This window comes from Sphaerodactylus townsendi, linkage group LG04 (genome assembly GCF_021028975.2).
Source record: "Sphaerodactylus townsendi isolate TG3544 linkage group LG04, MPM_Stown_v2.3, whole genome shotgun sequence".
Taxonomy (NCBI): domain Eukaryota; kingdom Metazoa; phylum Chordata; class Lepidosauria; order Squamata; family Sphaerodactylidae; genus Sphaerodactylus; species Sphaerodactylus townsendi.
The window spans coordinates 138,683,272-138,711,270 of NC_059428.1; the positions used below are offsets into that span (position 1 = coordinate 138,683,272).

Sequence of the window (27,999 nt, forward strand, 5' to 3'; positions counted from 1 at the left end):
ATGATATAACCACAGTTTATCTTCATTTGAACATACTCATATCCTCAACCCACAGGTTGACTTTGTGCCTCTGTACCCTGAAGAAGAGGTCCAGTGGGATCTACCTGAAGGCACTTGTTATCTCCTGTCTGCTGAAAAAAGGTGGCAAAGAACGAGAAGGGCGACATGGCTGCGACCCACCCTCAGCCGGCAAGGAAGTCTCTCTCCTGCCCCCTCCCGCTTGGAGGTCAGCTCACTGTTCTTTGTGACGGAGCCACCCCCCCACCCCCCAAGCCCTCCAGGATATTACACACTCCTTGAGCTGTTCAGCTTGGTCAGTTCATTGGCCTCCTCAGGACCTGCTTCCGCACAGTCATTTTTCTCACCCAGCTTGCTAAATCTGTGCCGTTCGTCTGGTTTGACAGACTCTTTCGGGAGCTTCTTGAAATATGGCAAAAACTCTGAGTTGTGATCGTAGGCGTGGGGTATCTTGTCCGAATTCTGTACAGAAGGCACCAGGTTGGTGATCTCATCCGTTGGAGACCGCCCAATGCTGCCGTCCACTTGGACACGGATGTCCGGAGAGATAGACAACTGGTGGTGGGGGACAATCCCGTTGTCTGTGCACCTGGGGTACAGGTAGGTCTTCATCTGACCCTTACCTTTCACGTTGACAGTCCCCCTGTAATCAAAGTCATAACCCATTTTGCTCAGTATGCGGTAGCTTTCTTCACTCACCTGGATGCGACACTCCACTCCTGTGGTGTCCATTCTGCTGGCGATGTTCACGGTGTCCCCCCAGATGTCATACAAAAGCTTGGTGGTGCCAATGACCCCCGCGGTCAGGGGCCCGTGGTTAAAGCCAATTCTCAGCTTAAAGTTGAACCACAACATGTTGTTGTTGAAGTCATCCACCACTTGCATCATTTCTTTGGCAAATTCGAAAAGGGTCTGCAAGTGTCCGTGTGGACTGCTGCTGTCCTGGGACTGGGAAGTGTTCAGCCCGGAGGCGGCCATATACGTGGCCCCAATGGTCTTGATCTTCTCAATGCTGCTGTAATCCGGCTTGCTCAGGAGCTCGTCGAAGTCTCCAATCAGTTCGTTTAGGACCCGATAGCACTCCTTGCCACCTTCATAGTTTTCCTCGTAGAACTCACTGAAGTTCACAATACTGGCAAAGATCACTCCGCCACTGTCGTGGTTTTTGGAGTAGCTCTGAGAGACTTTCAGCTGCTCGGCCACGTGGTAGGGAATTATGTTCCGCAACAGCCAGTCTGCCTGATCCCTCATGCTCTGGATCTTGGTGCGGTGGAGGTCAGCTTCCACGTTGCCATGGTAATGGAGGCGGTAACTGACTTCAAACTCCCGATTTAAGAACCAAACCAAGAGCAGCAGAAGGAAGAAACCCAGGATCACCTCCTGACCAATCAAGTCCGCTGGCCGCCTGAAGCCCTCAGAGGCCGTCCTATTGCATGGATCGTTTAGGGAACTAGAGTGAAGTAAACAGGAAACCAAGGTAAATACATATTTCACAGAAAACACTCTTTTAAGAAGGATGTCTTGTATATTGTATCTATGGCACAAATAATTTTTTTACCCTCTTTAAAAAACCAAATTTCTAGCCCTTTATTACCATAGTAGTAAGCTTAGCAACATATTATAATAAGTGCACGAAGCACTCTCCCAAGGAAGGAATTCTAATTTGGGCCTCCAAAAATAAACCCAAGAAAATGTCTGTCCATAAAGATTCTCCCCTGTAGCCAGGTCAAGCACAGATAAATAAGACTTGGGAGTGCAGTCAGAGGACCAAGAGAAGCCCCAGAGTGCCAGGGAAAAAGTCTTCCCAGGAGTAGGACAGCCCTCTGACTGGGGAAGCTGAGCTGCACGCCAATCAGTGGAGGAAGCCAGCCGACTGACAGAGGGAGGAAGTATCTCTCTGAGTGGGGAGAAACTGAAAACCTTTTGGCTTTGGATTCCTGCATGTTCACACCAAGTCCCTTAACTTTGTGTGGTGGTGGTGCTGGGGAATTACCTTGAGGGAATTTCAGTCAGAAAGTGAATCTGATCTGAAATATGGTGTGTGGCTGACAGCAGAAAATACTCAGACAAGAGAACTGGAAGTTTACTTCGTGAGCAAGGCAGATAGTGCAATAGTTGAGACTTTCTACAGTGACCATAAATGAAGTGTGAGGGGAATATATCCTCTGAAAGACAGAAGAATTCCAAAGCCAGTTTGAAGGGGAATTATACTCAAAGGAGGATTCACCGTCTGCTGTGTTAGAGATCTTCAGAAGTTACCTCACAAAGAAGGTTTCTGAAAAGTGGGTGTCTAACAGCGGAGGGGCCGTGTGTTCTAAGAATTTATGTGAATCCATAAGTCAGTAACATCTAAGAGAAACTCAAGACTAAACTGCACTTTCGGAAGAAATATAATGTCTAGGAAACTTGGGCTCATTCTGCACATGCAGAATAATGCACTTTCAAACTGCTTTCAGTGCTCTTTGAAGCTGTGCGGAATGGCAAAATCCACTTGCAAACAGTTGTGAAAGTGGTTCGAAAACGCATTATTTTGTGTGTGCAGAAGGGGCCTTAGAAAGCTTGATAAAATCCTGTGCCTATAACAGAAACCTAAGACTGTACATAGATGCTCCTGACTGATTTCCATCTGCTGATTTTCTTTATAATTCCAACTTGGTTCCTTTTCCTTTAATTTGTTTGAACCTGCCTCAGTTCTCCACTGCCATTTTTAGGGGAATTGTTTGGAAACAAAAAGGCATTCTACACCTTAGGCTGGGACAGTATTAGAATTATAGTCTGAAACCATCACACGTTACCAGAAAAGCTATTCAGTCACAAAACACCCAAGAGTTAGAAAAGGTGGGGAAATCTGTCTCATAGTGATGATCAGGTGTAGAGTAACAGCATGATTGATGCAACCCTCTTTTTAACCAACCACACAGATTTGGACTTGTGAAGACCCAGGGTGGGAAAAAGAGGCTTAAAAAAACATGGGTTTCCTCATCCCAGAGACCCTTTTAAATTCTTCCTAATAGAAAAACTGAGTCCAGCGTTTCATGGCTATAATTTTAACTTCATACCCAACAATGTTTTTAATCCTGCCTATTGTGACTTCTCTATGAGAGTGTTTTTGTCCAAATAATAAACTTAATTGTATTCAGTACAGAATCTGCTAATTTTAACTTTTATTTTTCCTTTCAAATGGCAAAAATTAAGACATGTGCTATGGCAAAATAAAATGGCTTGCAGCTCCTCAAGTACTGGGAATCCTTGCAATTTTTCTACAGTAAAAAGCATTTTATACTTCTAAATTCCACAAACAAGCCAAATAGTACAATTTTATATGCTAACTTATAAATGTTGCATTTTATGTATTGTCGAAGGCTTTCACGGCCGGAATCACTGGGGCGTTGTGGGGTTTCCGGGCTGTATGGCCATGTTCCAGTAGCATCTGGCTGGCCACAGATGCAGGTGAAATGTCAGGAGAAAATGCTACTGGAACACAGCCATACAGCCTGGAAACCACACAACACCCCACTTGCATTTATATTCAATCAGTAAAATATGTAAGTTTAGGAAAGAATTGCATATTTTTAAATTCTTCCATATGGCTTCAATTTTTTAAAGAAATTTTACATCTCTACACTGATTTTCTTGTACATCTTCCCAACTGAGCAAGAAAGGAAAGAGGCAAAAATGGGCCCATTGCAGCTCTATACTACTTGAAATGGGGCAATTCTGTGGAACTGAAATCCAAATGTGACGTAACAAAATACCAAGCATACGGAATACAGTCAAAGAGACTGCAGCCAGTCCATTATTGCCATCTGCCCCGCATTCCCTGCTTCCATCAAAGCAGACGGTGAAGCTTTCCTTAAAGCAGATTCTTATTACTTAAACATAAATTACTCTAAAATCGAAGAGGTTTCACAATTGAGGCATCAGTTTTAGTTAGAGTTTCGCAGATGTCTATAGCGCAATAAATCCATGAGCCTGGTGCCTATTGGGTTCAAGCTACCTTGAAATGGATTCAAGCTGACTTGGGACTTGTTGCACCAGGCCACAACAGGCACCCTGTGAGGTATGTGGGGCTGAGAGAGTTTGGAGAGACCTACAACTGGCCCAAGGTCACCCAGCAGGAACGTACAAGTGGGGAAACAAAACTGGTTCATCAGATAAGAGTCTACCATTCATGTGGAGGAGTGGCAATTAAACCTGGTTCTCCAGATTAGAGTCCACCTGTTGTTAACCACCACACCACGCTGGCACTCCTGCCCTTTGCAAGCAACCACCTACCTCTTCCACCTCCTACTACTTGGGGCGTTAACAGGTTTCTGCCTGGAGACCATTCAGTACTAATTCAGTACCGTGCCCTCCACTGCTTCTACAGGAGACAACATTGTGAACAGCAACCGTCCTCGCCTACCCTTTACAGCATGGGTGGGTTTTTAAAATACCATATATACGCGCATATGTCGAAATTTTCAGCACATTTTTTGTGCTGAAAAAGCCCCCCTCGACTTATACGCGAGTGAAGTGTATTTTAAAAAATATTTTAGGGTTTTTACTTTGTCGGCCTCCAGGGGGCGCAGTTTTTAGGCTAGCGGCACTAAAATTTCAGGCTATCATCAGGTGACACTCCTGATGATACCAGCCAGGTTTGGTGAAGTTTGGTTCAGGGGGGTCCAAAGTTATGGACCCCCAAAGGGGGTGCCCCCATCCCGCATTGTTTCCAATGGGAGCTAATAGTAGATGGGGCTACATTTTGAGGGTCCATAACTTTGGACCCCTTGAACCAAACTTCACCAAACCTGGATGGTATCATCAGGAGGGTCTCCTAAAGATACTCTGAAATGTTGGTACTTCTAACATAAACATTCCTCCCCTGACAGGCACCCTCAAATTTTCCCCAGATTCTCCCTTTAAATCACCCTCCCCCCTGAGTGGATTAAAAGGGAGAATCAATGCTTACAGAGCTAGTTTACTGTTTTTCTTTGAAATGAATATTTCAAAAAATTTAAGCTACTGATGCCCCAATTAATGTAATTTTATTGGTATCTATTTTTATTTTTGAAATTTACCAGTAGCTGCTGCATTTCCCACCCTCGACTTATATAATTTAGACAATAAAGTTTCCTCTCCCAGTTTTTTTGTGTGGTAAAATTAGAGTTGCCTGGAAAACTCTAAGTATAATGGCTCCAGCTTTATGGGCTAACTAGTAGTTGCAATCCATCAGAGGCCTTTAAAGCCCAGCACAAACCAGATATTTACCTGAAGTTCTGTGCTGAATCAAAATAGGAGGCTTCCATGAAGCTAAAACAAATAGCAAAAGAACAACATCAGCAACCAAAGGCACCAGGCAGCAGCACAGCCACCTGAAAGGGTCCTGGCAGCCCAGTTTTCACACCAAGTTCTTTTTTTTTTTTTTTTGCAGTGGGATTTCTAAACGGTAAGCACTGGATCATTACTGACTCACGGAGTGACATCACATCATGATATTTACTATACCCTTTTCCACAAAAGGACTAAGTACAATTGTAGATTCATCCGCCACTTGCACCTAAAACTTATCATAGTAGAATGCTCCGTGGGGGTCCTAATGCCTGGCTTGTTCTATTTCACACCCACCCACCCCCTTCTCTATGTCTGTCTCCAGGTCTCTTGTGTGTTAATTTTTTTTTAAAGCACACACAATTAGACTGAATTTAGGGGAAAGTGTTATAATGACCACATTTCCTACAGCTGCAAAAAAGGCACAAGGATCTGAAATTGATGGGTAATATTTTAAAATAATTTTATTAATTGTGTAACATTTCAAAGGATGAACATTAAAACAAAAGAAGGTCAATCCTGAAAGAGGTTGCAAGTCTATTAAGGGCTTCAAATATGTCCTGTTCTTACCCACCACAACCACAGTCTTGAATCCTCTACTCTCATCACAGTCTAAAAGTGGCAGGAGGGCCGGCCTCAGCCACACAGGCTCTGCGGCTTTCTGGACCCACTCAGACCCTCCTGGACGATGTGCTCTTCAGAGAGTGGAAAGAGCTCCAGAGGCCGCTGGAAGCTTGCAAAGAACCTGCCACTCAGGACCATTTAGCCTTGGCTTCTCTTGCCCTCCCCAGTGCTGCCATTCCAGCACCCCGGATCTCCCATCTAAGCAGGGTGTGCTGACCCGCAGGATACCCTGACCAGAAGAGGGTGGCAGAACCAGCAAACCAGTCTGAAAGCACACCTGCCTGCCTGTCCACCAGGGACTCACCTAAGGGCTCGCAGGCCTGACAAGCCACCACCACCTCCCACTCAGCTCTTCCACCTACAAGAGAGTCGTGGTCAGCAGGAAGGCGGCCTGGTGGGCGGTGTCACCCTGCGTGCAATCCGGCTCTCCGTTCTTGCCACTGGGTCTCCTCCCTCCCTCTGCCTCTTTCCTGGCGGCTGCCGCTCTGTTAAGGCCTGCAGGGGCTGGGGCCAACGTGGCCTGTGCGTGGGGCCTTTGTTTCTCCAGGCCAGGAGGGATCAGCCACTGATTCCTCACCAAAATGGAGTGGCCCCTCCCTCGGCTGCTCGACTCTCTCACAGGACCTGCTTCGACTTCCACCACACAATGACTGACCGCACTTTTGGTGGAAAAGGGTATAGACAGAGGTGTTTGCTATCACTTTCCCCAGTCGTCTACACTTTATCCCCAGCAAGCTGGATACCATTTTCCTGAACTTGGAAGGAGGGCAGGCTAAGACGATCTTGAGCTGGTTACCTGAAACCGACTTCTGCCAGGACCAAATTTAGGTTTTGAGCAGAGCTTTGACTGCAAGATTGCAGCTGACAACTCTGCACCACAGGGCTCTTTTAGGAAGACTATAAACGATGTAAATAAAATATAAAATAAAGTAACTGGAGAGATCACAAGCCAACTGGACACCCAAAAGTTGGGGGAATAGACTGATTGTTGGTGACTGAAAATACCAGAAGGGTAAGCCAAGGCCGATGCTTACCTGAAGTTCTGTGCTAAATCCAGGTGGGATATCATGGGGCTGAAACAAGAAATGCAAGGGGAGCACATGTTAATAAGGACCCAAAAACATAAAGCAGCAGCAGGGCCGTTTCCAGACAGCCTGGCCCAGCTCAGACCCTCAGACCACACACAGTCCCAATCCCTCAACTCATTCCTTCCAAGTGGCTGAAGTGGCAGACCTTCCACTAGATGACCACAGCCAGAGAACCTGCTTGCACAAAGCACCCCAAATGCAGCCAGTGTTCTGGCTCCTTTCCCAGGAATCGTTTCTCAGCCTCCGGCTGGCAGGCTATTCTGCAGCACACCCAAGGGCTGCAACACCCTTCCCGACTCACCTGTCGGGGCACCGAGACACATAGAGCAGGATGAGCAGGATGCCCCCCACAAGAGTGGCCAGAGATGATCTCATCCAAGAGCTGAGCTGGCAGAAGTTACAGTACTGGACAATAGTGATGAGGATGGCAGAACACATGAACATGGTGCACTGCAACAAGCAGAAAGAAAAAGCAGCCATCAGAAGCCAACACCAGCTTCAGGGAAGCCCTTCAAACAAACCCAACTTTCCTTCCAGCAGAATAGTGACATGGGGACTCCAGGGCCCATCTGTTGAGTGCTTCCAGCAATACTGGAATAGACGTCCCAGAGATCCTTAGGAAAATCCCCACCCACCCATTTTCACGTTTTTAACATTCAAGTGAAAAGGTGCACAATCTCGGACTCTGGGCAACAGCCCTCTGCTCTTCAGATAACAACCTAGGCTTTAACTAAAGCCAGAATTTTTTTGCAAGGGGGGGGGGGAGATGCCTGCTAACCCCAAGAACCAGGACCAGACACTTCCACCCCAAAGTTTGGTCTACAAAAGCAAGAGAAGTTCTGTATTCAACTAGAAATTGAAAACATTACGGTCAAAGAGTTTACCTGCTTTGAAAGCTTGTCTGCATAATAAACAAACAGCCTAGATGGAGCCACAATGACCCACCAGTCTGAGCACCAGAGCCTTCCCCCCAAGGATTCATGGGCTGCCAGGGTTCCCCCAGGGATTCCCCAGGAGTCATGTGTTGCCAGAGCATTGCTGGATAACTTTAGAGTGGGGAGGTTACCCTATAGAGACACATGGTAGTTTTTCACACCGGTCATTTACAGAACATTGGGGGGGGGGGGGGGGAGAGAGAAGGAGGAGCTGCAGAAGGGAAGGACACTCAACAAAATGCCTCAGATCACGAGACTCAACACAGCACAACTTACATAGATGTTGTTTCTAAACTCAGAAGTGAAGTGTGAGAAGACCGCAATAGCAGGGAGGGAGATTAAGATGGCCCCAATGAAGTGTCGCGGCAGCCAGCCAGCAATCACCTCCAGCAGCCGCTTGGTGCAAGCCATCACGTCCTCCAAGAAGAACACCATTCTGGAAAGTACACACACAAATCCAACAGCTTCCGCAATACGCTCTGCTTTCTCGGGGATAGGGTTAAATCCCAAAGGTACCCTCAAGGCTGGAAGGGCCATCCTGGCAAACTGCTGGCTAATCTCTTTATGGGCATGAACACAACTCCACCCCACCTGTTCCAGGGAGAAGAGGCCTGGCATGCCCAAGCAGGGGCAGTTTCTGGTCTCTGCACTCTCCCTCCCTTAGTCTCACATCGGAGGTGAGAGTCAGCTGAGCTAATCAGGCCCTCATCTTTAATCATGCCTCAAAACAAGCATTGTTTGACCAATACAGGCCCCACTGGAACAATCGTGCCCAGTATAGTTTTGCATTTCCAAAGGAAAGGAGGTAGGCAACAAAATGGACAAAGACACTGAAAAATTGCAGAGGGGGTGGTGCAGACGTCTCTCCATCACTTGGTAAACCCTCGCACAGAGAGACTGCTTGCTGGCACCGCAATACAGTTTAGACGCCAAAGGGGCACGGTCTTTCCTCAGTTGACAGGAGCTTCCTCAGAGCAAAGCAAAGTTCTAGACTCAGCTTTGCCCAATGTACCTAATAGAGACGAAGAGGGACAGCATCTCCAACAGGACGGCAGCAACGACGACGGCCACTGCTGCCGGAGGGGGAGGGGATGCGGTCATCCTGTGTTTCAGGAAGCAGGTGACAGACAGGATGAGGAAGACAAGTGTAGACAGGAACACGTCCAGAAGGGAGCTGAAGGTAGCGCTGGCAAACGTCTTCACTGGCGCGTTTCTTACCACCTGTGAGAAGAAAAGCACAAGGTCCAAGTCCATTTTTAACTCTTAGCAAATGACGATGGTTTGGACCAGGCAGGTAGGCAGGAGGCGGAGTCTGCAGAGTTTTTTCTGCCCTTCCCCAAGTGGATCCCACCACAGCTCTTGTGTCTGCATCTAATTCCTTCACCGCACCCTCAAGTCATACTGCCAAGTCTACATATTAGGACAAATGACATGTCCTCGTATGGGTCATGCCTTCTACAAAGCTATTCCAAAGCAAGCCAATTTAGACTTAAGAAAAACCTGTAAGAATTGGTCTGGCCTTTGTTTCCCCAGAATATTGAGTTCCTAAGTGCGCTCTCTCTCTCTCTCTCTCTCTCTCTCACACAGCTGTTTACTGGATGTAATCTGGGATTATTTTTGCAAAAAGAACTAGATGTTACTGGAAGTGGGATGAACCTTTGCTGTTTGCATATTCCTAGAAGCACCAATGAGAACCCTACGACATTCCCCTGACGATCCCTTCACATTCCTCAGGAGCCAGCATGAACACAATTCAGCACGAAAATCCTGGCAAGGCAGCTAAATGAAACGAAACACAAATGCTCTGAAGAAGAAGAGTCTGGATTCATCCCCCACCTGTCTCTCCTGTAAGGAGTCTCCAAGCGACTTACAAACTACTTTCCTTCCTCTCCCTACAACAGACACCTTGTAAGGAAAGTGGGACTGAGACAGTTCTGAAGAACTGTGTCAGGACTAAGTTTAATTACTCCAAATCTCCTGGTTCCCGCCACTGCAAAGGACCACCCACTCGCACACCCCATATATACTGGAACTGAGGGCAAGAACCCTCAGTTCCAGCACTTTGTAGCTATGGCAACACAGTTCAATAAAGTTTGTTCCTTTTTATAAAGTCGACTTTGTTTGAGTGCGTTCAGCCTTACAAACTGTGACTAGCCCAAGGTCCCTCAGCAGGCTTCATGTGGAGAAGTGGGGAAGCAAACCCAGTGCTCATGTGGAGGGATGAGGAATCAAACCTGGTTCTCCAGACTGGAGTCCACTGCTCTCAGCCACTACGCCACACTGTCTCTCAGCAGCAAGCAACGTGTGGCCCACCAAAACATGTCATGGAGCCCCAGCATCTTGAGTTTGTTCTTCAATTGTAAGGCCTTTACAGCCTTTAGCTCAAACTTGATTTCAACTCTCTCTTGCATTCACTCTTCTAAGTAATCTTTCGAACAGGAGATTAATATCAACCAATACCCTCTGCAAGAACTGCTGTTTTGGAAATATCACACACACAGATAACAGGGTCATGTCCACTTAGCCCTTCCTTGTCCACCATTTCCACCCCAAATCTCCCTCCCTCTCAGATGTTGCTTTTTACAAGGCATGTTTTGACGAGTACATTTTAGGAGGCAGTCACGACAGTCCGCAGGAGAACAGGTGGACTCCAATCTGGTAGCACCTTAGAGACCAACAAGGCTATGGGGGTCTGAGTTTTCAAGAGTCAAAGGTCTCTTCATCAAAGTAGCCCAGGGCTGGGGGTACAGGAAGGAGGACATTTTTAACTGGAACAATGGTGGCATATAAAACAAATGAAAGAAAACAAATAATAAATATATCATCAAAGGTTTTCACGGTCGGAATCACTGGGATATTGGGGGTTTCCAGGTGGTATGGCCATGTTCCAGTAGCATTTTCTCCTGACGTTTTGCCTGCATCTGTGGCTGGCATCTTCAAAGGATCCTCTGAAGATGCCAGCCACAGATGCAGGTGAAACGTCAGGAGAAAATGCTACTGGAACACAGGAAGGAAGGAAGGAAGGAAGGAAGGAAGGAAGGAAGGAAGGAAGGAAGGAAGGAAGGAAGGAAGGAAGGAAGGAAGGAAGGAAGGAAGGAAGGAAGGAAGGAAGGAAGGAAGGGAAAAGAGGGGAAGGAAAGAAGGAAAGAGGAAGGAAGGAAGAAGGAAGGAAGGAAGGAAGGAAGGAAGGAAGGAAGGAAGGGAAGGAAGGAAGGAAGGAAGGAAGGGAAGGAAGGGAAGGAAGGAAGGAAGGAAGGAAGGAAGGAAGGAAGGAAGGAAGGAAGGAAGGAAGGAAGGAAGGAAGGAAGGAAGGAAGGAAGGAAGGAAGGAAGGAAGGAAGGAAGGAAGGAAGGAAGGAAGGAAGGAAAAGAATATCTGCCCCTTTCAAAACCACTCTCCTTGGCTGCTGTTTGTTTAAAAAGCAGCAGATGATACAGGTGTGTTAAGGGGAAATCTGCCCATCAGGTATAGCCAAAACCAAAAGGTCACACACAAACACACACGCAAATACAGACCTCTTCTTGATAGCTGCTCCTATATGCCATCTCCAAATCCTGATCCAGGAAGTTCAGGCTCAGTTTGTTAATGGGCGGTTTAAAAAAATAATCTTTCATCAAGCTAGGAGAGAGATAGATTATATGTTTAGTACATTTTTATGCCACCCTGCCTCCAAGCAGCTCAGGAGTTACACACATTCTCCTTTCCTCCATTTCATCCTTACAACAACCGCACATGGTACACTAGGCTGAGTGGGGTTGGCTGGTCCAAGCCAGTCCCCCAGCAATCCTCCAGAGCAGAATGGGTATCTGAACCTGGGTCTCCTAAATTCTAGTCTGACCCTCAAACCACGACACCATTCCAGTTCCCCTCTGTCCTAAGCAGCGTCTGAAAGAAATTATCAAGGGGATGCAAGTGAGCAGAATGGAATGACCAGGTTCTGGTGTCTGACAAACGGCAGCTTCACCCTCTGATGAGATAAAGTGTGCTTCGACACTGGCCTATTTCCTGAGAAGCGGGGGGAGGGGGGGTACTGACCGGAGCACCGTCTGCTCACAGCCCAGACTCTCTTCCAGAGCTACTTGACCTGGCTGTGGTAATCCCCACCTCTATAACCCCAGGCTTGACCTGATCTATTTATTTAGTTAATTTCTCTCCTGCCCTTCAAATACATCCCAGGGCGAGTATACCACTACATGCTAGTGATTCTGTCTATCAGCTACGTGCAGCTTAGGGAACTAGGCATGTTTAGTCTGGAGAAGAGAAAGGGTGAAGAGGTAACATGAAAGCCATGCTTAGATATTTGAAGGGATGTCATGTTGGTGAGGGAGCAAGCTTGCTTTCTGCTACTGCAGAGACTAGGACCAGGAGTCATGGGTTCAAGGTAAAGGAAAAAGATTCCACCTAAACATCAGGAATAACTTTCTGACCGCCAGGGCTGCTCGACAGTGGAAGACACTACCTAGGAGGGTGGTAGAGTCTCCTTCTTTGGATCTTTTTAAACAGAGCCTGGATGGCCATCTGTCAGGAGTGCTTTCGCAGTATATTCCTGCATGGCAGGGGATTGGACTTGATAGCCCTTGTGGTCTCTTCCAGCTCTTATGTTTCTACGATTCCAACTCTATGATTCTGGGCTGCTTCAAGCATTAGTTTGTAGTCTGTCTCCACTGAGCTAAGACTGTTCAGCAAATTTAAGCAATCCTCTTGACACTGCTGTTAGACGAGCCTGTTCCACCGGCTTTTATTATGGCTGCACGGGCCTCCAAGGAAGAGCCTACTTGGAAGGCTGACACATCCAGACACCAGCTGAGGGCCAATGAGGGATAGCAGTCCAATGCACAAGTCCTAGGGTGGCCCCAGCTGAGAAATAACACCACACTGTACATACTCTCAAGCACTTCATATGCATTCACTTGGCAACCCTTGCAGTAACCCTGAAAGGTAGGCCAGGACTACCGAAGAAGCAGGGCTGAGGTCATGACAGCTGTGGCCAGCTTAAGCCCACAGAGAAAGTTTGTGGAGCAAGCCAGACCCATTGACACTCACAGCTCCGTGGCACATCAGCCCCTTCAGGACACCATGTGGGTCATGACAGGAGGCAAACACCAGACAGAACAGAAAGACAAGAAGAGGGCTTACTGGACCTTAAAAGAACAGACTCGGGTCCCTCCTGACAAAATCAGAGATTCTCTCTTTCTCACCTGTCTTCCTTAATCACATCCACAAAGTGAGCGTCCGTCTTCTCCCGGATGTTCTTGAACCGTAATGGCAGAAGGGCCGATTGGTCCATGCTCACCCCAGCCCACCTCCCTTTCTCCTGTAACATCTCACACAGCGACGTCTGGCTGTTGCTCAGCTTCTCTTCTGGGGGAGGACTCAGAAGCCCGTTCTGGGCCTTCTGACCGCATCCCGCAGGACCCTGATTCAAGTCAAAAGAAGAAGAAGGACAATGCATTGCCGAAATCTTTCATGGCCAGAGTCAACTGGTTGTTGTGGCTTTTCCGGGCTGTATGGCTACAGCAGGGGTCCCCAAACTACGGCCCGGGGGCCAAACATGGCCCCCTGAAGGCATTTATCCGGCCCGCCAGGCATGGCGGCGATGGCTCCATTCATGTGCAGTGGGGGCTCGAGGGAGAGGAGGAACCGGCCCCAACGGCTGTTGATTGCAGTTACATGATGGCACCCCCAAATCTCCATGAATTTTCTGACCCAGAGTTGGAAACCTTACATGTGGCAACGCCTGCTCCGCCCTTCCCTCTCGGCTACTCCATGTGTTGCTCTCAGGCTTTCTGTTCCGCCTCACTCCCATTGGCATCAGCCAGGCTGGCGAATTGCTCGCTGGCTGCTAGGGAGGAAAGAACCCAGGAAGATACCTGATCCTGGGTTAGATGGAATGCTTCATTGGGAAAGTTCTGCTTGCTTTTTTTTTTTTACAGGGGAAGGTATCCCACAGCCTCCGCAACAATATTTGGAGCCCACCCTGTACTTGACATACTTTGGTCACTGTTCTAAGAACAGACCATGACAGAAAGGCTGAAAGGTGAAATCAAACATTTTACAATCATTTGTGCATAGGAATTTGTTCATAGTTTTTTTTAGTCCGGCCCTCCAACAGTCTGAGGGACAGTGAACTGGCCCCCTGTTTAAAAAGTTTGGGGACCCCTGGGCTACAGTCTGGTAGTTTTTGCTTCTAACATTTCACCTGCGGATGCGGGCAAAAGGTTAGGAGCAAAAACTTCCAGACCATGGCCAGCTTAACCACAGCAGTCAGAAGAACACACCAGAACAGTCAGAGGGTTTGCATTATAGTTGCTGTGTTGGAACCAAACTTCATTGGCTCCTGCTGTAGATCCACCTCCCATCATACCTCATGGCCCCCGTTTTCCAGAAACAGCATTTATGGAGCTCCGCCGGCTGTGAGAGGCGGGCGAGGCAGGAAAGTACCATGCCAACGCTGGGAAATTCACCCTAGACCAAACCTACATCTTTACTTGCATTTTGCCATCACAAACTGTGACCTGAGCATTTCTAACTGAGAAAGCCAGAGTATTCAAGCATGGGATGGGTAGACAACTCCAGCAGTGCCAGGGATGGCAGATTAAATGTCTTGCCTTAAAACAGAACCAGCATATTAAATAAGATATTGGACAACATGGAGGCATATTGACAATACAACCAATTATTTAAGATCAGGAACACAGCATGTCCCATCGCATTTATATCCCACCCTTCCTCCAAGGAGTTCAAGGGCAGCCTATGCAGAATTTCACCTTCAAAGCCATTCTGTGAGGTACGTCAGGCAGAGAGACTGTTGTTCACTCAAGGCTAGCCTGTGAGGCCCACAAGTGAAGAGGAGATGCCCCTGGGCCCAGGCCTCTTCCACACTGTCTCCAAACACCCTTTCATTAGAGATGCTCCCAATGAACAGTTCCTTAGAACAAATTATAGCCTGAAATTAAATGAATCACCATGATTCACTCAGATATGAACTGCAGCACTGAGGAACTTTAAAGAGAGACCCCAACTTCCAGAGTCTCTCTCTTCAGATTTTATGGAAAAAAACCCTTTTTTTAAAAAAGAACATCTGCAGTCAAACAGGAGAAGCACGATTTCTCTACAAGCAATGATTCAGTGAAAGGCAAATAAGATACAACAACAGATCAGCTCACTTAGCAGTGTTCAAAATGGTCTGATACAAATTTTTCTGCTGACTGCCCCCACATCGGTCTTATTTATGTATTAAGAAAAAATAAAGCATTCTTATTTCAAATGTTACCAATTTATATACAAGACAAAATTCTGAAAGACTGGCAAGCTCAAATAAATATATTCATTTGGGACTCCAGAAAACATAGATTTAAAGTCATACAAGACGAAAAGAAAAGGTCTTTCTGTGTCTAATATTAAGCTACTGTACCAGGCAGCAGGTTTAGTGGGGATTACAGAGACTGGATCAAAAATCCAAGGTGAAAAATAATAAGCGGATCCAAATAAAGGCATACACAGTTATTTATGGTCAGAAAAATCGTTCTGCTTGAGAGACATAAACAGTAAAGAAAATCATGTATAATAATCAGACTGAAGATTTTTTATATTATTGTAATTTTTTTCTTTTTTCTTCTCTCTTAGTATATGCATTTATATGTTTTTGTCTATTACTTTTTTAAAAATGACAAGATCACTGTTAGAATTAGTTAGGCTGCCCACATGATTAATAGTTAAAGCTGTTTTTATACAGAACATTAGTTAAGGTTTGTTCCTTTGTACTAATAATATTTTGAATGCAGATCCACTCTATACTTAACTCTGATATACATTATACTTGATTTTGATTATGAGTGTATTATAACTAAGTTTTTAATTATGAAGATTGTTACGTTTGCTTTTAACTTGCTTTTTCTGTATCTTTTCTATTAGTAAAATAATTTTTAAAAACTTTTAAAAGGAAAAGATAAAGTAGTTGGGGCTTTTGGTTTTTAAAAAGTGAGAAAAAGAAGTCTGGATTTATACCACACTTTTCTCAACTGAAAGGAGTCTCAAAGCAGGTTACAAACTCCTTCCGACAATAGCACCTTGTGAGGTAGGTGGGGCTGAGAGAGTTCAGAGAGAACTGTGACAGGCCCAAGGTCACCCAGAAGGATTCATGGGGAGCAGTGGGGAACCAAACTTGGTTCTCCACATTACAGTCTACTGCTGCTCTTAACCACGACACCATGCTGAGCTCGACTGTGATGCATAATATGCTGCATGGAGTGGAGAAAGGGAGCCATGTGAGCCCGCTTTTTCTATCTGTTCCACTGTGCCGGAGTAGGGGAGGGGGATGTACCCTATTGAGCCTGAAGTTCAGCAAACTCAGGACCACCCAGAAGGATTCCCTCAATATAATCCTCTGCTGCATCTTCATATCAGGATGGCCACTAGCACAAATAGCTCAAGACCCTCATGGAGATGAAGTTTATCAACAGGCACTAGCCGCTGCTAGCACAAATAGCATGATAGCACAAATAGCATCCGTCATCTGCAGCAGAAAAGGATTCTGCATGTTTCCTTGACTTCCCAAAGGGCTCTTGCGGCCAATCTGAAGGGGCCTCTGATGCGTTGTTGTATCCCTGGAACAATTCCAGCTCTTGGAAGTAAAGTAATTCAGACTTATGCAAATGCAACTTCTGGAAACATCTATACAACTAATTCTGCTAATGGAGATGGCTGGCAGCAGGCCTGGATCCCCTGGGTTACTTTCACGGATGGAATGATTTCCGCTTGGGAAAGGCTACTTTTCACCTCTACTTTCCTGCTGTACCCAAAAATGCCCCCGCGAAAAATGCTGCAGCAGGACGGGGTGGGGAAGGAGGAAAGAATGCTGCACTCTGCAGGTAAAAATTGTTCAATTCACTGAACTGAATGATTACATCTTTGTACTTCTCTCTAGCAGAACAACAACCTGTTTCTGTGGCTTGGAGCTGCCACACCAGTTACACAGAGGAGAAGAGCATAAGGAAGGAACAGATACCTTTGTGAGGTTTTTAAGTTCATCCTGACATCCATTTTGGATAGCTGCTTCCTCTACACTGGCTGTACAGCTAGGCGCCAACGTCACACTGCAGGAAAGACATGTCTGAAACCCGCAAAAAAGTGACATAAAAATTATCACTGTTCACTGATAACATTTTCACAGACATCTCCAAACTGTATACATTTCAGAATTCTGAACAGGCTGACCTCAACAGGGAGTTGTTTGGTCTGCAGCAGGGCACCTGGGAAGTTATTCCCTCCAAACATGATATAACAACAGCAGTGCCAATAAACTGAAATTCAGTCCAGATAAGAATAAGATATTCATGCGCAACAGACTTATCAAGGGATTAAATCAGTGTTGCGCATGGGACTGATGGCATTCCTTATGGAACCGTAATATACAGGACTGCCGCTTCAGGGTTCTACAAAGACCCACCACTGTACATTTCTGCTCCTTCTGTGGAGCACAGCACTTTTGCCAACATTGGCTGGCTTTTGACAACATTGGTTGGGTCTAGAGTTGCCAGGTACCCCCCAGCAACCTGTGTGTGTGTGTGGGGGGGGGGGGGGGGCTTATCAGCAACAAACCGAGATCTAGGCCTCTGTTGTCAGCAATGTGGCGATATCACTTCCAGCTTGCACCAGAAGTGACATGATCACACCACCAGCAAAGTTGGGATGTTCTGGTATTTGGTCAAAAACTCTATGGTAGAACACGACAACACAGATTAGAAGCAAGTGAGGGGGTTGCCTCAGCTGACTCGTGGCCCTGATAAACCCCCTCACAGGAGCAGATCCTGCCCCCGGATGATACACTTGACATTCCTGCCTCAGCTGATTTTGAAGAAATTATTTTAAGCAAGTAGCGGCAAAGCAAGCAGAGGGCTGACAGTGGTGGATCAGCCGGCCCTCAGAAGAACAAAGAAAACTTCAAGCTGAAAACCAGTTTGGATCAAATGTTGCTGAGTCCACTCAGGAGTCAGAGGAACCCCCAACCTGGAGCCCATGGGGTCTGGAGGCCAGGAGCCCAGTCACCAGTGCTTAAAGCCAGTTACTTTTTTTCAGCATATTTATTATGAAGGTATGGTTCATCTCACCCACCCTGAGGTCACATTGTTACATAGGAGAAAAGCTCCCGTGAGCCCGAAAGGGGGGGCGGCAACCTATGAAATCTAACAAAATTAATTTTAAAAAAATAGATTTCATCCTGTTATGTCAGAAAGGGTATGATTACCTCTGTCCCTAAACATCAACAGTATTCATGTAGTTTAGGGAACCTATTTGGGGTAAATCTTCAAGTCCAGGAATATGAAGACCCGATAGTTCAGAGGCCAGGTTGACCATCAGTTTTTTCTATGACCAGATCTACACCAGTTAATTCCTACAGAACAAGAAACAACTTTCTTAAAAATCCAAATACTTCTGGATTTGAAGTTTTATCCAGAAGTATTTGGATTTTTAAGAAAGTTGTTTCTTGTTCTATAGGAATTAACTGGTGTAGAGTGCTGCTTTGTAATTTCATATATCCCTCAGCTGAAATGAAACAGCAAGTTTTGGGAATAATGTCAGACTGGAATATCCAAACATACTTCTCCAATCAGGAAGCCAAACAACTCATAAACCCAGACTGCCTGCTGAAACATCCACAAAATCAGGCTGCTCGCCATAACCTGATACATAAAGTCTGTGACTATCTCTGCTCAAAGCTTTCCACTGATCAGCCCACTACTTTGCACAACCTGCAAGGGTGTCCCTAAGGAACACTGCCTGATGCAAATCCTAACAAATCCTAATGTGCTGACATTTTTAGCAAGGATTTATTGTAGTTGGAGAAAATGAGGTGGCTTCACTTGAACAGACAATGGACTGAACAGCCCAGTGACTCACAGCCCAATGGAACGCAGCTATCTATCACCCACCATGTTTTCTGACTGACAAATTCTCAATTTCAGCCAAAATGACAAAACTAACCAGCACAAATAATCTTTTATCTTTTATGGTGACCACAAGAAGGACAGAAACCAGATACCAAAGAATCTACACAATCTGTACCAGAAATATGGGGAGTCACCACTTTGAGAAATGCCACCTAGAAACTGAGGATTTGAAACTGGTTTTATCGAGGCCAGAGTTTTTTTCTCAAGAAGGATCTCATCATTCAGCTCTCATCAGCAAGCTCTTAACCAAGAATTATGACTAGTTTGTGCCCTTCCATGAGGAAGTTCTCCTCTGCCAGATTTACACAGCTGGGATGGAACACGATGGACAAGACCAGTGGCGGGCTTGTGTGACGGATTCACCCAGAAAAGGGTTAATAGTTTTGCTAAGGTACAGCAAAGCTGGCCTAAACAACACGCTCCTTAAACGGAAACACCTCCTGATTGGCTGGCAGAGGCACAGTTCGCCTAGAGAGCCACAGGTAGGGGGAGCTGAGGGATTATAAAAACAAGGAACAGCCGGTCAGTGAGAGATTGATTCTTCTGATTTGATTCTTCTGCTGTTGAAGTGGTCAGAGGGAGCTCTCTGAGCTGAGGAAGCTTTTGGGAGGCTTCTGATCAGAGTGCAGCTTTCTGAGACATGCAGCTCGGTATTCAGACAGAGTGCCTGTCAGCACACACTTCCAATCAGTCTGGAGATTGAGTCCAAGGGGGCAGTGAGGCCCAGTAGGGACAGTAAGAGGAAGGCGAGGGAGCCAAGGTCCTCTAGGCTCAGATTGTCAGGGAGGAACAGTGGGTGTGCTAAAAGCTAGATAGCTGGAGACTCTAGAAAGAGGGAAGAGTTCCCTCAGTGGATGCCTGAGTGTGACCAAGTCAGTTATATAAACTGCCTGTAACATCTGTGAAAGAAACATCTATCTCTATGAAACCGCATGCTTTTGAAACCTCCCTGTGCCATCTGAGAAGCTGAACCATTCTGTATAATATTTGGTCATTGACTGTAAATAAAGTTTTCTTCTTCTTGTTTTTACACGTTACCAAGGGCCAGCGTGTGTCTGCTTGTCTGATCGGGGTAGTGCCTGTATGTTTTCAAAATCCAAGTCCCTCAAACAGAGTTTCCCTCCTTTTTAAAGAGGCTCTGTTTTCTCCTCAGCGGCTGTGAGTGGGGTGTTGGTGCAGCTTGCCTCCAGGTTTTCTGAGTGTATCTTCAGGTCACAGAAGCAAAAGGACATTCATCCAAGCAAGCCTAATGGAATCCCCAGGAGGACACACTTTCTGTGAACAAAGTCCAAGTAGAACTGGTCATGGCTAGTTGTTATACATGAAGCAGTCGGTCAACAGCTTGTAAAGAGTTGCCACCAACGGGCAGAGAAATTGAAGACCTCATATTGCCTGCAGCAGCATCACTAGGCAGCAGGGTAAAGAAGCAACGGTGGCAGAAAAGAGCGGTCTTTGTCACTTTCACCACCACATCACAACCTCAACTGTGAATTCTTGTGCTTGATCAAACTTGGCAGGAACAGCTTCCTGCAGTTGCTCTTCCATTCCCCCAGCATATCAGATAGCTGGGGGAGGTAGGAAAAAACTCCGGAGCAATGTTAGGACCAACTTCATGCATTGCCGGCATGGCCTACCAGGGACCCACCAAGTGATGGACATGACTGGCAGCCATAACAGCAGGGAAATTTCCCAGAGACAACAGAAAGCTCATCAGAGCCCATTCCTCTCCAGGGGCAGCTGGATTAGACCCCACAAGGCAACGATCTATTGATAACAACAGTCATCTTGAACTCTTCCACCAGCCCCTTATCGATAATCTCTTGTCCTGCACAGACCATCACATCAAAGAAGGAATGTTCAGTTATATCCCTTGGACTCAGTGTTACTTGAGACAATATCACAGTTGTCATGCTCTGGAAATAAATACAGCATGGATGTTGAAGTCTCCAGAATGGTACGTCAGAGGGTCTTCAACACCAACTGTTCCAAAGAGGATTAAACAGTACACCAACAGAACCTCCTTTTGGTGAGCACAATTTCAGATGTGTTCACTCACAAAGTCAGCTTGGAGAACAGAAATAGATCATCTTCTGTTGACAACACTTCCAGTTTCACCAGCTCGAAACCAGTTGAGAGCGCCAAACTAGAACTACAGTGTTCCACCGATTATCAGTGTTTTTATCCAGGGCTAAAATCTGAACTAAAAACGTTTCTAGTGGAGCTACCTTGCATTCACTGGTGATTTTAGGGTTGGGCAAGCAAGGGCAAAAGCCCCAGGCACTACTTGCCATGGGGAACTCAGCCACCCCTTTGCAAACCAGTAAGCGGCTGCCGCTTGGAAAGCTGGTCTACATATCATTAAGCAGAAACAGGTAGACCAGGTCTACCAGAACGTCTTAAGAGTGGGTAGACCAGCCCTCCAGAGGGATGGCTGCTCACAGTTGAAAGTAATGGGCAGACCTGATTTCTGTGAAGGTCAGATCTGCCAATACTTCTTAAAGGCAGGTAGACCAGCCATCTGGAGAGCTGGTTACTTGTAACTGAAATGAATGGTAGACCTGATCTCTGAAGAACTGGTTCCAGGATGGGGAAGTTCTGACAGATTTGGAGGGGGGGGGGGCAATTTTGGTGCTTGCCCTGGGGGCCCTTTCTGTAGATACACCCCTGCTTGCATTTTAAACACAGTTTCTTTGGCTGGAGAGAAGATCCAAAGGAAAGCAGATTCCTCCGAGTTTCTGCTGCTTCCCACTGCCTCAGATCCAGGGGGTGGCAATGTGATTGCTGCCCTAATTAGCGTCTCACGAAACATATCTTCCCTGTGGGGTTCAATAAGCAATAGAACTACTGAAAAGAATTTACACTCCTAAAAGTCATCTAAGGGACAATTTAGTACCAGGAGATTTAAAACTCAGTAAATTAAACCCGCCAAAATTATGAAATAAAACTAAAAACCAAAAACAATGATGAAATTATTGGGAAAAAACCCACAGCAATGGAAAATGTCACACTTTTTGATCACCTGTTTAAATGGAGAAGTGACATACTGATTATACCCTTTTTTTTCTAAAGTCTACAGACAAATGTTTGTGGCAGAGGGCGTTCCTCAATGGAACACATTTCACTTTAACAACAGCTGCTACCATAGATACTTAGCAAACCATTGAAAAAATTGTTGCTTTCCAAACACAACATGACCTGACTCTATCTATGGTTCAGGATACCCTCCTCTGACGTGTATTTATGAACGTACAGATTAACCCCATGCCCCGCTTTGCCTGTCTCCAACTGCTCAGAGCAGCAGCATTTTTATCTTTCCAATAACCCAGCATGGGTTCCTGCATGGCAGGGGGCTGGGCTTGATGGCCCTTGATGGTCTCTTCCAACTGTATGATTCCAAGGAGGTTGAGCCAAGACACAGAGGCTGGCCCAAATTTGTTCCTGAATGGGGAGTCCGATCTGGGTTGCCACATCCAGCTCTGTTCTCTCCTCCAACCTTCCCCTTGACCAATGCAAAACCTAACTGCAAAGGAATAGAAAAGAGTAAGACTCCAGCAGCAGCTTTAAGATTAACAAAATTTCTGGCAGGGAACGAGCTTTCGTGAGTCACAGCTCAGTTCTCCAGATACAAAGAAACAGACTGTTCATTTTTTCATCTTCAAGAATTCACAGCAATCAACACAGCTGCAGATTTCCCCTCAATGTCAGCTACCTAAGCTGCTGCTCTGCTCCAATGTATGTTCTCTTTTGGAGAATGGGGAACATGCTGGCCTCTAATAATTAAATAATGTAAAAACCAGGAATAAACACAGAAAAGACAAGCCAAACATAGACCATATATATCCATCTGAATCACAAGAATACAGAACTGCCCAATTAAAGATCTTTTTGACGAATTATGAAATTGCGTCTTTTTTGGTGGGAAACTGAGCTTCAAGTCCCACCCACCCCTCCGCGCAGCTGCTAGGAAAGTTTGCTGGGTGACCTTGAGAGTCACCTGCTCAGTCTAACCTTTCTCTCATGATGGTGAGAACAAACTGAGGAACGGACAACTGCCCACATCACCTTGAGTGCCTGAGGGGAAGTCTGGGGTTCAATGTACTGATTCATGTTCCCGAAACACATTTCCAAGGACACACCCCAACGAAAGTATGAAGAAGGTATTTGACAAACCTTGTTTTTCTCTGGTTGTCTGAAAACCTTTGCTAGGTCACCAGCATTCTCCACTGATGAGGCTCCCTGTAACTTGCTTCTGTCTCCTGCTTCGAGGCCCGGAAGCAGAGTCTGTGAGCAGCTGCAAATGGGATCCTTAACTTTCAAACCAGATATCAAATATGTTTTCAAACCTACGGGAAAGTTACAGTTAGAACAGAAGGAAAAAAATCTTCTATCTATATCACAACAGAAACCCTCGTTCTACACACAGGAGCTCAAGAAATGCAATTAATGGCCTCTAGAGCCAGCAGAGTGGGTCGCTTACGCCACCAACTCTTTCTAGAATCAAAATTAGGCCTGTCCCTTGGTAACAAAAATGCATTTCATCAGTGGTTCAGTTAACCTTTGGGGAGTTTTATTTTCCTCGGCTTCTTTTCTAATCCTCCTTTTAAAAAAAAAAACAGAATTGCTTCCTTGTATAATACACCGCATGACAGCTGTTAAGTGCCGCTGCTGCTCATTAGTCAGCTGCCGAGCATATTGGCAGCACAAATGTTCGCTTTAAAAGCTCTGCTGCATCTTCTGAAAAATGGAAAGCTGGCACTGCAGCACTTGCAAGGCGGTTTTGTTCCGCTGTGGGAGAAGGAACCAGGAAGGACAGACCTCCGGGTCCCCTCGTGCAGCAGCAGTTGCGTCGGCACTGAACAATACAGTCAGCACAAGAGAAGAAGGTGGCTCACCATTCAAATGAAGTATATCTATGAAGTATGAAGTATATCTCCAGTATATCTAAGCTGCTCCTCCGGGGATTTGACCCCATTCAGTTCGGAAGGGGGTGCTGCTTCATCAATTATTTCAGCGTTCTGACAGTACTCAGGAACAATTGCCTCAACTCAGCCCCTCTTGTTTTGTGGGACTGGACAGAACTTATACAGAAGCTATGAAGAAATGCAGATATCTTTATACTGCATTGTTATGACCCCATATAAAGTCAATTCAAAGTTACCCATAAAATAAAGGCTTTTATTTGAACCATACACATTTAACCATAGTGTAAACTGCAATTTGGAATAAAAGTTTATGGCAAACAAACATAAAAGGGTTTTCACATCAATACACTCCTCTGCATACTTCCTATTCCTTATCCTGTTAAGTTTATAAATTTGCTACTAAGGCATCTAGAAGAGGCAGCTCCACCTTCAGTCCCCAGAAGTTTTCCGCAAAGGCCACATTCATAGAGCTGGGCCAGACAACCAGAGGCATAGCTGGGGCAAACTGAGCCTGGGGCAAACTCTGCGTTTTCTGCCCCCCCCCCCCAAGCATTTTTCACCCCCCACGACCCATGCCCCCTTACCTGGCAGGGCAGGTCACTCACTGGGGTGGTGCACCAAGGAGGCTGGGGCAGCACATCTCTCTCTCAGCGAGCCAGCTGCACCGCGGCCGCCCCCTCTGCCCATCTCTTGCCCCGCAGTCACTCAGCTGGGCAGAGGGGGTGGCCACGGTGCGAGAGGACTGGCCAGGTGCAAGAGCCTGCTGCGCCACGGCCACTTGGCCAGTCAAAGGGGGTCTAGATCAGGGGTAGGGAACCTGCGGCTCTCCAGATGTTCAGGAACTACAATTCCCATCAGCCCCTACCAGCATGGCCAATTGGCCATGCTGGTAGGGGCTGATGGGAATTGTAGTTCCTGAACATCTGGAGAGCCGCAGGTTCCCTACCCCTGGTCTAGATGGAGGGGCAGGCCAACAATCTGGCCGTGGTGAGGAGCTGCCTGGGTTGCTCTAGCTGCTCTGCGCCATGGCTGGGTCATCTGCTGTCTGAGGGGCGGGCCAAGGCCTGTCTCTTGGCCCAAAGTATGGTGGGCAATTCCCCTCCCCACGTGACTCAACAAGGCGTGCCCAGGGCATTTGTCCCCAGATGACCCCATTGCAGCTACACAACTGCAGTCAACAGTAATCCTGGAATAAGGAGAGCTATTATAATATAGAAATAAACTGGCATCACTCTATTTTACTGAGCATCTTCTGCACTTCTAGTAGGGAAATCAGCAATAAGCACAAGGATTTCTCCAAACAAAAAACAACGCTTCAGATTCTGTTGCTGTCCAGGATTCCAAATCTAGATGGCCTTCATTCTACTTCAGGCCCTGGATATGACTGAAAATGCTGGCAGAAAGCTGCACATTCCTGGCTCTTCTAACCAGGAAAGGCCCGCACTGTCAGATTAGCCTCAGGAGATTAAACGTTTGATTTCATGTCATTTTCCACTCCAAGCCCCAGCCTTTATGCTCAAAAGCCCAGTTATTTCACTACCTCCTGAAGAACTCTGCTCTCACCTAGTTTAAAAACAAAATTTAAATGCACAGAAATTTTCAACACTAGAAAACTTTTTTGTGAGAAGGAAAGGAGACATTTTAACATATCAACATTAAAGCAGTGTGTTCCTCAGCTTTTCTAAGTGTCATGTTTCATTACAAAATACTATGACTCACCTGCCTCTTATACACATGAAAACAGGAGATTTAAAGCAACAGGGTGGAGATAGCCAATCACTAACTCATGCATGAGGGAAGGGCGAAAAGTCGAGTCTTAACAAGTATAACAAAGATATTCAAACTAAGGCCCTCTTGGCTGAGAAGAACTCCAACTACATACTAGCAAGATATTTGGCAGCTATTTACCCACATCTTATAGAGAAATGTAATTTTTTTCCCAAAAATTATATTATAAATCTTATTTATGTCTATTTTACTATTCCAATAAAGGTTTTATTGACTGACTGACACTAACTCATTATGTAGGTAAAACTATGTGCAACACGGCACTACAACATTCCACCATAGGCACATGGGAATCTGAAGTTAAGGGAAAGCCAAATGCAGGTACCTTTCAATTGGTCTGACACCACACTCTGGCCGACCCGCTCAATCACCCTGCCGTCCTCCGTTTCGTAGCGGTCATCCAGATATTTTGCAGTCGCTTCCGAAATGTGGACCTTCCCAGCAACACCCAGCTGCTCCATCAGGTTGGCCAAATTGACATCATTGGACCACACATCAAATTTAAACCGCCGCATTCCCAAAATGCCACACAGGACGGTCCCGGTGTGAACGCCCACCCGCATGTTCACCATCTCCTTCTTCTCCTGGCAGAACTGCTCGATGGCTTTGATCATGCCCAGGCCCATCTCGATGCAGCAGTAGGCGTGGTCCTCTCGTGGCTCAGGGCACCCAGCCACGCAGTAGTAACAGTCACCCAAAGTGCTGATCTTCTCACATTTTGTGTCCTCGCACAGGCGGTCAAAGCGACCGAAGAGATCGTTCAAGAGCCCCACCAGGGCGTGCGCAGATTTGTTGGCGCTCATTTTGGTGAAGCCCACGATGTCTGCGAACAAGATGCTGACCTGTTCTATCTGCTGCATTTTGAAAGGGCGGAAGACGAGGGGGTTCTTCTGCAGGGAGGGCTTCTTCTTGCGGCTTTTGGGGCTGGAGGCGGAGTGGCGTTTCCCCGAGGAGTTCTCGCTCTCATCGTCGCCCTGCTTCATGAGGTCATCCGCGATGATCCTGGGCATCACGGAGTGGATCATGCGCTCCTTGAGGGCCTTCTCCACTTCCAGGTCCTTGCCGTGCATGATGGACTGCCCCACCTTCAGGAAGGTGCTCCTGGAGCGCACCTCCGACATGATGAACAGGTGGACGCCCGTGGCGTGGATGCAGAGGTGGAGCAGGGCTTTGCCCAGAAGCTCCCAGTGCAGGAGGTCCAGGGTGGGGGCGGCCCCCCAGCAGCGCGGGTCACGGAAGCAGTAGTAGTCCAGGGTCTCGAAGAGGGCAGAGTAGGCGAGGCCCAGGGCCAGGCTCAGGTAGAGGGGCAGGTGCATGACAGCGTAGAGCAGCAGCAGCGCGGCCGTGCCCATGGAGAAGCGGCCCACGGGCGAGAGGCAGGCGGTGGCGGTGGCGGCAGGCAGGGCGGCAGGGGCGAGCGTGAGGGCGAAGAGCAGCAGCACCAGGGCCAGCGAGGCGCCGCCACAGTGGCGCGCGTAGGCCCGCGTGAAGGTGAAGGCCAGCAAGGCCAGGCACGCGGCCCCCGCCCCCGCCGCCACCCCTCCCAGCGCCGCCGCCACCCCCTGCCGCCCTCCGTTGGGGGCTCCCAGCCGCGCGCCCAGGTAGGCAGCCCACACCAGCGCCGCCGCCCCGACGTAACACAGCGCGAAGCGGAAGCGGCGGCGCGTCTGCGGGAAGCAGCGCTCCAGGCAGGCCTCCTCCAGGTTGCCCGAGTCGAACCGCGGGCTCCACCACCGTCCCGACGACCGCTCGAACAGCTGCGGCAACCGCCGGCCACGGCGCCCCCCTCGCCGGGCCCCCCCGGCGGCTCCTCCCGCCCCCGAGTCCCCCCGCCGCCGCCGCCGCGCCGCCGCCCCCGACGAGTCCCCCGAGCTGCTGCAGCCCGACGAGATGCTGGCCTTGCCCGGCGGAGGAGGAGGCGGCGGCGGAGGCGGAGGGGCGCTGCGCGGCTGTAGGCGCACCGTCACGCTGCTGCCGTCGCCGCTCGAGTCGCAGCTCACCTCGGTGCCCAGCGGCCGCCGCGACACCAGCGAGGACGAGGCCATGGCGCCCCTCCCCCCGCACCGCCCGGCGCTCCCTCCTCCGCTCAACGCGCGACTCCCCCGCCCCCGCCGCCCGGCCTCATGACGGCGCCCACCGGCCCCTCACGACCCCCGCCGTCGCCGCCTAGCATCGCCGCCCGGGCCGGGACTCCCTCGCCGCCGCCGCCTCCTCGGCCGCCTGCCGGTGCTGCTCGCCCGCTCGCTCAGAGTCCGCCGGGCCCTCCCACACCCAAACGCGCCTGTCACCCGGCGCGCCAACGCTCGGCGCAGGCGCAGTCCCTGCGGTAGGGGAAGGAGGGGGTGCCCCAGCAAAGCGACGCAAC

At 47.7% G+C, this 27,999-nt stretch overlaps 1 protein-coding gene across 2 annotated transcripts; it reads right to left on the reverse strand.

The window, feature by feature from the left end:
- Position 1: 1 nt before the first annotated feature.
- On the reverse strand, positions 2-27,991 carry ADCY9 (adenylate cyclase 9). Of its 2 annotated transcripts, XM_048493851.1 has the most exons (11): positions 25,960-27,990; positions 23,095-23,267; positions 16,983-17,087; positions 13,174-13,391; positions 11,491-11,593; positions 8,988-9,196; positions 8,252-8,411; positions 7,342-7,490; positions 6,987-7,025; positions 5,269-5,310; positions 2-1,468 (listed from the first exon to the last, which is right to left on the reverse strand). In XM_048493851.1, the coding sequence occupies exons 1-11, from the start codon at positions 27,677-27,679 to the stop codon at positions 286-288; spliced, it is 4,101 nt and encodes a 1,366-aa protein (XP_048349808.1). In that variant the 5' UTR covers positions 27,680-27,990; the 3' UTR covers positions 2-285. The 2 variants fall into 2 exon arrangements, with proteins under 2 accessions (XP_048349808.1, XP_048349809.1); XM_048493852.1 differs by lacking the exon at positions 5,269-5,310 and having other exon boundaries at positions 25,960-27,991.
- Positions 27,992-27,999: the final 8 nt, after the last annotated feature.